Source organism: Lithobates pipiens, unplaced genomic scaffold (assembly GCF_037356315.1).
Source record: "Lithobates pipiens isolate NorthernLeopardFrog02 unplaced genomic scaffold, aLitPip1_a1.2 Scaffold_19, whole genome shotgun sequence".
Classification (NCBI taxonomy): Eukaryota; Metazoa; Chordata; class Amphibia; order Anura; family Ranidae; genus Lithobates; species Lithobates pipiens.
The window spans coordinates 557,789,864-557,800,109 of NW_027507764.1; the positions used below are offsets into that span (position 1 = coordinate 557,789,864).

General features: G+C 47.1%; 1 protein-coding gene across 1 annotated transcript; it reads right to left on the minus strand.

Annotated features, from left to right (window-relative positions):
* Positions 1-4,374: 4,374 nt before the first annotated feature.
* Positions 4,375-7,800, minus strand: LRATD2 (LRAT domain containing 2). Its single transcript, XM_077493328.1, has 2 exons — positions 7,512-7,800; positions 4,375-5,576 (listed from the first exon to the last, which is right to left on the minus strand). The coding sequence occupies exon 2, from the start codon at positions 5,570-5,572 to the stop codon at positions 4,742-4,744; it is 831 nt and encodes a 276-aa protein (XP_077349454.1). The 5' UTR covers positions 5,573-5,576; positions 7,512-7,800; the 3' UTR covers positions 4,375-4,741.
* Positions 7,801-10,246: the final 2,446 nt, after the last annotated feature.

A 10,246-nucleotide genomic window follows, 5' to 3' on the forward strand; every position in this document is an offset into this window, starting at 1 on the left:
GAAAGCTCTATCTGTGGGGGAAAAAAAAAAAGAAAAGACGTCAGTTTTGTTTGGGAGCCACGTCGTGCGACCAAGCAATTGTCAGTTAAAGTGACGCAGTGCAGAATCCAAAAAGTTGTCTTAAGCCAGCAAAATGGTCCGGGGCTTATGTGGTTAAGGCAAGAGAAGGTGGTCTGATTTTTTTTTTTCTTTTTTTTTTTTTTAAAGAGGGGGGGAAGGTAAAAAAATAATTAAAAAAAAACAAACAAAAAAAAAAAACACACCACAAAAAACAAACACTGGCAATGCGCACTAATTACTCCTTTCTGGTCCATGGTTTCTCACATGCTCCAGCAAATTTTTGACACCCCCATTCCATTGGATCCTGTCCACCTTCTCCTAGGCCTTCCCTTCCCGGAGTTGGGGAAGGCAGCTAATAAATTAGCTTCCTATGTGCTGCTTGCTGCTAAAAGAGCTATCCCCTCTAATTGGCTGTCTACTCAGCCCCCAACCCAGATTCAGCTGATACAAACCGTCAGGGACATACGCAGGATGGAACATTTGACGGCTATGGTGGAGGATGGGATTGACCGGTTTGGCGTGATTTGGGCCCCCTGGGATGCCTCGATTTTTGGGCTCCCACAGGCGCCCTTGGTACCCCTAGCCACCCGGTCGGTGTCCGTCCCCTAGTGCTCCCTGACCTTCTGGCTCCCTGATGTTTTGTATCTGGTCAGTACTTTAAGTCTGTTTCTGCTGGCCCAACGGCCGTTTGAAGCTCACCTTGCCTCCTGAGGAAATTTATAGTGGTATGTAGCCTTCTTTTGTCAGGTATTGGTCACGTTATTGAAGCACCTGCTCAAGACCCCTACCCCTGCATTACGACATATGTTTTCTCTCAGCCTTTTTAATTTAATAATGTCTTACGTAATACTTTTCTGTTGTTTATTTCCTTTCTGCATTTTATTTTGCTTTGTTTTCTTTTAGTTATCTATTTTTATCCTTCCATTGCTACTGTCTGTCTGTAGTCACCATGAGGTTATATCAGTTTTTCCGATATGGTATGCTCCAGATTTTCTTTGGATATTGTCAGTTCTGTATCTTTTCATTTTCTGTTTAAAAAATTCTCTCAATAACAATTACAATTTAAAAAAAACAAAACAAACACTAAGCCCTTGTACACACGGTCGGAGAATCCGTCGGAATGTGTGCTATCGGACCGTGTCGTCGGATAATCTGACTGTGTGTGGTATGCATCGGACTGATTCCGTCCGAATATCCGTCGGACCCAATTTTCCAACATGTTGGAAATATTTCCCAGACCAACTGGTTCGATCGGACATACTCCGATCATGTGTAGAGAATTTTGATCGGACCAAGTGCCACGCATGCTCAGATCAAATTCCTACATCAAAGCTATTGGCTACTAGCCTGAATGTAGTCCCATCGTAACGAAATTATGTCATCACCTTCTGAAAGATCGGATTTTCCGACAACTTAGTCCGACCGTGTGTATGCAACAGTTTCGGACAAGATCCAAAGGATTTGGTTGGCAGAATCTCCGACCGTGTGTACAGGGGCTAAGGCTCACCATACATTATACAATTTTGTTTTAAAATTTCCTTTAGATTTACCTTCAACTATGTGGTGCAGGGGCCTGCCTGATTACATACAATTTAAAAGAGTTTAGGTTTGAACTCATGTTATATGGCTTTGGTAACTCTGAGGCTGGGTTCACATATGTGCGAATTGGATGAGGTTTTCACCCCATCCAATTGGCATGACATGTGTCAATGTCTCTCAATAGAGCCGATTCATACATGCCCTGGGACGGCCGCCGTGCAAATTCCAAGGGTCCTGTGTGTTTTTTTGGGTCCAGTTCAGGTTCGAATTCAGGCAAACATTCCGACCTGAACCAGTAAACAGGAACGCACTGGACCCCAGGCTGGAAACCGAAGCCGCACATATGTGAACCCGGCCTAAGGTCTGGTTCACACCTATTTGTTTTTGATCCTTTTCTGTGGTGCTCCCATCCCACTGAGCTCGCGTGCAGAAGTGAACGCATACGTAGGTAGCGCCCGCATATGAAAACGGTGTTCAAACCACACGTGAGGTATCGCCTCGATTGGTAGAACGAGATCAATAATTCTAACCCTAGACCTCCTCTGTAACTCCTCTGGTTTTTTTTAAACATCGCCTATGGAGATTTTTTTAAGGGTAAAAGTTTGTCGCCATTCCACAAGTGGGCGCAATTTTGAAGCGTGAGAAGTTGGTTATCAATTTACTCGGCATAGCATTATCTTTCACAATATATAAAAAAAAAAAAAAAAAAAATTGGGCTAACTTTACAGTTGTCTTAATTCAAAGAGCATTTTTTTCCAAAAAAAAAAAAAAAAAAAAAGTGCGCTTGTAAGAGCGCTCCGCAAATACAGTGTGACAGAAAGTATTGCAACAACTGCTATTTTATTCTCTAGGGTGTTAGAAAAAAATAAATAAAAGAAAAAGTATAATGTTTGGGGGTTCTAAGTAATTTTCTAACAAAAACAAAAAAAATAAACAGCTTTTAACTTTTAAACAACAAATCTCAAAAAGAGGCTTGGTCCTCAAGTGGTTAAAGAGGCGTGGAGAGGGGGAAAAAAAAAAAAAAAAAAAGGAAGAAGGAGGGGGGGGGGGGGGGGGTGGTGGCACAAGGACGATAGGCACCAATTGTCATTTTTCCTTTGCTACATGCTGACTGTCGTGTCTAGCCCTGATGATGATAATTACTGCTGCTAAAAGGGCGAGGTCTGATGGCCGTGCAAAGGTCATACACGCTTACATAAAAAAAAGTTACGAGAATCTGGAATACTCTGACACGGTCAGGTTACAGCTTACCTAAAGCTGCTTGTTAGAGTATGCACACAGTACTGAACCATGTGCACCGCTTTGCACCTGACCTTCGTTAACTTAGTCCAGGAGAACTCTAAGCACATCCTATCAAAAGGTAACCTGTAGTAGGGAAGCAAGGAGGCTGCCATCTCAAGAAATATATGGTTGCCATGCTGATCACAATGGCTTTAGTATTTGCCAAGTCACCTGGAACAAGCATGTCAAATAGAAGCAGACTTTACTCTCTGAACTTAGTGGATCTTATTACTAGGTCAAGGTCAGTTTTTCAAAGTAGTGAAGGCAGAGAAAAGCCAGATAAATAGCATTTTCAGGTGATGGTCAGCAACAGCAGCCCTGGCATTTCCCTCAGCGTACGTTCACTTGAATCTGAGCACCAGTCGGTGACATCCATGGGGGAGGTCAGATTTCAAGATGGTATGAACATACAATATTTGTCCCTAAGGGCCGGTTCACACAGCGGGCGATGCGAGGCGACACGACTCGCCTCGCCTCGCTCCCGCAAGTCGCCCCCGTTCTGTACAATGGAACCGTTCTGAGAGGAGCGACTCGAGTCGCTCCGACTCAGAAAAAAGGTTCCTGTACTACTTTTGGGTGACCTCGGGGCGACTTGCATTGACTTCTATACAGAAGTCATCTGCAAGTCGCCGCTGAGGTCGCCGCAGGTCGCGGTGAGGCAAGTCGGAGACGCCTCGCCTCGCCTGCAGTGTGAACCGGCCCTAACCTGTAGTAGGGAAGTATGGAGGCTGCCATCTCCCCTGGAAATACATGGTTGCCATGCTGATCACAATTTCTTTAGTACTTGCCAAGTCACCTGCAACAAGCATGTCAAATAGAAGCAGACTTTACTCTCTAGACATAGCTGATCTGCCTACTAGGTCAAGGTCGGTTTTTCAAAGTAGTGAAGGCGGAGAAAGCCAGATATTTAGCATTTTCAGGAGATGGTCAGCAACAGCAGCCCTGGCATTTCCCTCTGTGTACGTTTGCTTGAATCTGAGCACCAGCCAGTGACGACCATGGTGAGGTCAGATTTCAAACATACAACCATGAGATCCCCTTTCAAATTATTCAAACGAAGCTGAAGAACTTCCCTTGTTTCTAGGTGACCATGCCAACTGAAATAGTGTAAAATAGCCATTGCACCATGTCTCACCCAGGTGCAATTGTATATCTCAGTTAATTTAAGGAGGAAGGTCTGGTGGGAGAGCTCTCAGCAACCAATCAGATTCTCCCGTACTGCAAAAAGAATTCTGATGGCCACCCATGAAGGGAACACCAAGAAGCTAAAATTATAAAAACTCGACCAAAAAGAGTGAAGCTATTGCCTTTGACAAATCAGATTTCATCCTTCTTTCTCCAGGAAAACAAAAGAAGGCTTCCGATTGATGGCTACAGGCAGCAGCTCCCTTCTGGCACACATTTTCCTACAATCCCCTCCATACAGCTCTTCCCTTAGAGACCCTCATCAATGCAAGAGTGCACATATATGACCACTGGAAGAAGTCGAGAAACTCTGGATGCCAAAATACAAAATATTTATGCATAGTGCTCAAATACACGATGCAGAGAATAAATCACTAAGTACACAAAAATATATATCAACATGATTGGTTCATGAAATGTGATCAGATCATCTACATCTCTTATAAAGCTATTCATTGGCTCCAAACGAAAAAAAAAAAAAAAAAAAAAGAAGAAAACTGTAAACCTGTCTCTACAGTAAACCAGTAGAGGAGGAAGGCTGGGCTGCGGTAAGGGTTAACGTCAAGCCAAAACAATCATCAGCTTTCCTTTCACATGTGATGTGAATTAAACCGCCACTGAAAACGGCCCGAAGGGCTTAGAACAGCTCAATTTCGCAGCCTTCAGTTTTAATCCGTCAGTTAGCGTTATGATCGGTCCTGACCTCGTCATCCCCGTGCAGGTGGTTGGAGAGCTCCTGCAGCACGGCCGCCTTGCCGATCTGATCGTTCCGTCTCCTCTCCATGATTAGGTCCTCCAGGCTCTGAAACTCCAGCGTGTGGCTTTTCTTTTCCGAGAGCTGGATTTTAAGCCTGTAGGGCTGCTTGCCTATCCTGATCTCACCGCCGATCTTAAACTCCCTCTTGCCGTAGCGGCACCAGGCAGCAAAGCACTCAGAGTTCCTCCAGCTGAGCTCCTGGTCTTTGGCCCCTACTTGCTCCATGGCGTTCTGGACCACCATCTCCGGACTGAGGGCTTTGAATTTGTACTGGTCATTGACTATCCTGCCCCTCCTGCCCTGGCTGGCGTCAGTCATGAAGCTATTGGTGATCTCCAGTCTGTATAAGTGCACCACCTGGAAGTCCCCTACATACACCACCCAATGGGGATATTGGTTCTTGGCTACAAACTCCACCAGGTCCCCGGGCTTGCATTTGTTCAGAAGGTTCTCTGGGGAATAGGTGGTCAGCTGCTCTCCAGATCCGAAACCCTTTTCGTAGATGCACTCATCCCTGTAGTAAACGGAGCACTCCACCTCGTTGCAGTGGTCGTACTGCAGATCTTCCTGTAGGTTTAGGGTGCCCTGCTTGTCGGAATCTTGCACCGGCTCCTCCAAGTCGTCGTCATCAGCAGAGAAGATGTAGGAAACCCCTATCCTGGGTCCTTCGTCCTTGTCCACCCCTGTGGGGTCCGCGGTGGGCACTTCTTTATAACTTAGGTGCGTCAGTTTCTCTACGTGGTTTCCCATCTCCCTGCAAAACAACAAGCACCCATCAGTACAGCCTCTTCCACCTGTTGCAGCAGCAGCAGCTAACCAGTCCTGTGCGGCAAGGTGCTGTGAAACCTGAGCTTGCATAAAGCATACACCCCAGAGACAGCGGATGGGTTGCTTTCGTTTTCAACCGCAGCTGCGAGTGTGTTAACCCTGCATGTGCCAGATCAGTTGAAACATAACAATTGCAGCACAGGTTAACCTAAACCCACCCTCTAGATCTGATATACAGTAAAGATACAAAAGCCAACTACTGCTCTACAATTTCCAATACAGTGTGTAAACTGTAGCAATTTCTGCCAGAAGACAATTACATAATAACCTGTATACATTTATCTGATATCTGCAATGTATAAGCAGGTTGTTAACAAAGACAACATTTGAAAATTCCCCTATTGAAATCTTAGGCTAGCAATCCGGGTTGCACTTGCAACATGGTCAGTTGGACGTGACCCCCAGGACATGGGTCATCAAAAACATTTTTTTTTAGCAATATGGACCCTGGATAACTGCAGTCCCCAGAGGGATCACTTCACTGGTATGAGTTTGGGGACAGACAGATGTGGTCACAATGGGATCACTAGGCTATTCATCTGGATTTCACTTGCGACATGCTAAGTGGGACATGATCCCTAGGGCATGGGTCAAACACATTGTTCAACAAAACACCATAAAAATACAATCCTCAGAGGGATCCCTTCACTAGCATGAGTGTGGGGGCAGGTAGGTATGCAGTCATAACAAGATCACTAGGCTAGACATCCAGGTTACACTCGGATCAGGGAAGGGGGGACATGACCCCTGGGGCATGAGTCAAAAATTCATTTTTTTTCAGCTTTATGGACCCAGGCAGAATTACTGTCCCCAGGTGGTATGAATTTGATCAGAACCCTAGGCTTGCGATCAATATTTAAATTTGTGCCATGGTCAGTGGGACATGACTGCTAGTTCACCTTTTCCAATATTGAGGACCCTGGAGAACTACTGTCCCTAGAGGGGTCCCTTTACCGAGTATGGGGACAGATAGAAGTCTTAATGAGATCCATAGGCTAGACATCCAAGTTACACTTGTGACATAGTAAGTGGGACATCACCCCTAGGACTTTGGTCATCAAATATATTTTTCAGCATTATGGACCTTAGAGAACTACTGTCAGACAGTATAAGTGTGGGGACAGGTAGATACAGACATTATGAGATTCCTAGGCTAGCAACCAAGATTTAACTTGTGCCTAGGGCAGTGGGGCATGATAGTTAGTACATGGGTCATCTAAGACCTTTTCTAATAATATGGACCCTGGAGAACTATGAAGTCAACAGGCTAGCCATCCATGGTCAGTGGTCATGTCCCACTAAGGCGTGGGTGATTTAGCACATTTTCCATAATTACGGTTCCCCGAAGAACTACTGTCCCCTTCATGGAGTATGGGGAAATGTTGATGTAGTCATGAGGATGCTAGCCTAACTATCCAGGGTTCCTTTACAAAACGGCCAGTGGGATTCAAAGCATCCCTGGGGGCATGGGGCATCAAAGATATTTTTCAGCCGTATAGAATTTTTTTGTTTTTAATAGAAAAAAAATTAAAAATATAAATGTTTTGAACATAGAGAACTACTGTCCCTGCAGGGATCCCACCACTGAACCTGGGGACAGGTGGAGGTAGTCATGAGATCGCTAGGCTAGTCATCCAGGTTTCCTATACAACACAGCCAGTGGGACCTGATCCCCAGGGCCATGGGTCATCAACGGCGATTTCACCGCTAAATAAAACGTTCTGCACCCGGAGAAATCCAATCCCCGGAGGGGTCCGGTCACTGAGAGCGGGGCAGGGGGATGCGGTCATAGGGAGCGCTAGCTGGAAGTTCAGAAGCTCGGTGCCCGGGCAGCGCAGCGATCGGAAAAATACAAACTTACCAACACCAAGGCGCGGGCTGGTCGTCTCCGCCGGGCCGGGATGTGTGCGGGCTCTAGCTGATCTGCGCTCCGGGGAGGCACCATGGACGGAGCATGACGGCTGGCCGGGGAGTCCGCATATACACCGCAGATCCGGATCAGCTTCTCTACACCCAACACACCTGATTGTAGGAGACACGCTTCACTCCGCCAGCCTGAGCTTCATCCCCCTCCCACCCCGGGCGGGCAGCTGAGCCCAGAGGAGTGACAGCTTAACCCTCTGCGAGCCTACCCATAGATAATACCCATAGACACTGCTCAGCCTACCCATAGATAATACCCATAGACACTGCTCAGCCTGCCCATAGATAATACCCATAGACACTGCTCAGCCTGCCCATAGATAATACCCATAGACACTGCTCAGCCTGCCCATAGTTAATACCCATAGACACTGCTCAGCCTGCCCATAGATACTACCCATAGACACTGCTCAGCCTGCCCATAGACAATACCCATAGACACTGCTCAGCCTGCCCATAGACACTACCCATAGACACTGCTCAGCCTGCCCATAGACAATACCCATAGACACTGCTCAGCCTGCCCATAGATAATACCCATAGACACTGCTCAGCCTGCCCATAGATAATACCCATAGACACTGCTCAGCCTGCCCATAGACACTACCCATAGACACTGCTCAGCCTGCCCATAGACACTACCCATAGACACTGCTCAGCCTGCCCATAGATAATACCCATAGACACTGCTCAGCCTGCCCATAGACACTACCCATAGACACTGCTCAGCCTGCCCATAGATAATACCCATAGACACTGCTCAGCCTGCCCATAGTTAATAACCATAGACACTGCTCAGCCTGCCCATAGATAATACCCATAGACACTGCTCAGCCTGCCCATAGACACTACCCATAGACACTGCTCAGCCTGCCCATAGACAATACCCATAGACACTGCTCAGCCTGCCCATAGATAATACCCATAGACACTGCTCAGCCTGCCCATAGATAATACCCATAGACACTGCTCAGCCTGCCCATACACACTACCCATAGACACTGCTCAGCCTGCCCATAGACACTACCCATAGACACTGCTCAGCCTGCCCATAGATAATACCCATAGACACTGCTCAGCCTGCCCATAGACACTACCCATAGACACTGCTCAGCCTGCCCATAGATAATACCCATAGACACTGCTCAGCCTGCCCATAGATAATACCCATAGACACTACCCACAGACACTGCTCAGTCTGCCCATAGATAATACCCATAGACACTGCTCAGCCTGCCCATAGACACTGCTCAGCCTGCCCATAGACACTGCTCAGCCTGCCCATAGACACTACCCATAGACACTGCTCAGCCTGCCCATAGACTCTACCCATAGACACTGCTCAGCCTGCCCATAGACACTACCTATAGACACTGCTCAGCCTGCCCATAGACACTACCCATAGACACTGCTCAGCCTGCCCATAGACACTGCTTATCCTACCCATAAACACTGCTCAGCCTGCCCATAGATACTACCCATAGACACTGCTCAGCCTGCCCATAGATACTACCCATAGACACAGTACAGATCCTGCCTATAGACACTGCTGATCCTACCCATAGACACTGCTGATCCTACCCATAGACACTGCTCAGTCTACCCATAGACACAGTACAGATCCTGCCCATAGACACAGTACAGATCCTACCCATAGACACTGCTCAGCCTGCCCATAGACACTGCTGATCCTGCACATAGATACTGCTGATCCTACCCATAGACACTGTTCAGCCTGCCCATAGATCCTGCGATCCTGCCCATAGACAGTACAGATCCTGCCCATAGACACAGTACAGATCCTGCCCATAGACACAGTACAGATCCTGACCATAGACACAGTACAGATCCTGCCCATAGACACAGTATATATCCTGCCCATAGACACAGTACAGATCCTGCCCATAGACACAGTATATATCCTGCCCATAGACACAGTACAGATCCTACCGATAGACACTGCTGATCCTACCCATAGACACAGTACAGATCCTACCCATAGACACTGCTCAGCCTGCCCATAGACACTGCTGATCCTACCCATGGACCCTGCTCAGCCTGCCCATAGACACTGCTGATCCTGCACATAGATACTGCTGATCCTTCCCATAGATCCTGCTGATCCTACCCATAGATACTGCTGATCCTACCCATAGACACAGTACAGATCCTGCCCATAGATGCTGCTGATCCTATCCATAGACATTGCTCAGCCTGCCCATAGACAATGCTCAGCCTGCCCATAGATACTGCGATCCTACCCATAGACACTGCTCAGCCTGCCCATAGACAATGAGCAGCCTGCCCATAGACACTGCTGATCCTACTCATAGACACTGCTCAGCCTGCCCATAAACACAACTCAGCCTATCCATAGATATAGTTCAGCCTATCCATAGACACAGCTCAGCCTGCCCATAGAAATAGCTCAACCTGTCCATAGACATAGCTCAGCCTGCCCATAGACATAGCTCAGCCTGCCCATAGGCACAACTCAGCCTGCCCATAGAGATAGCTCAACCTGTCCATTGGCATAGCTTAGCCTGTCCATTGACATAGCTTAACCTACCTATAGACACAGCCCAGCCTATCCATAGACATAGCTCAACCTGTCCATAGACATAGCTCATTCTGCCCATAGGCACAACTCAGCCTGCCCATAGGCACAACTCA

Coding starts and splice junctions, on each gene's coding strand:
- LRATD2 (XM_077493328.1), bottom strand. CDS start 5,572: ATGGGAAACCACGTAGAGAAACTGACGCACCTAAGTTATAAAGAAGTG.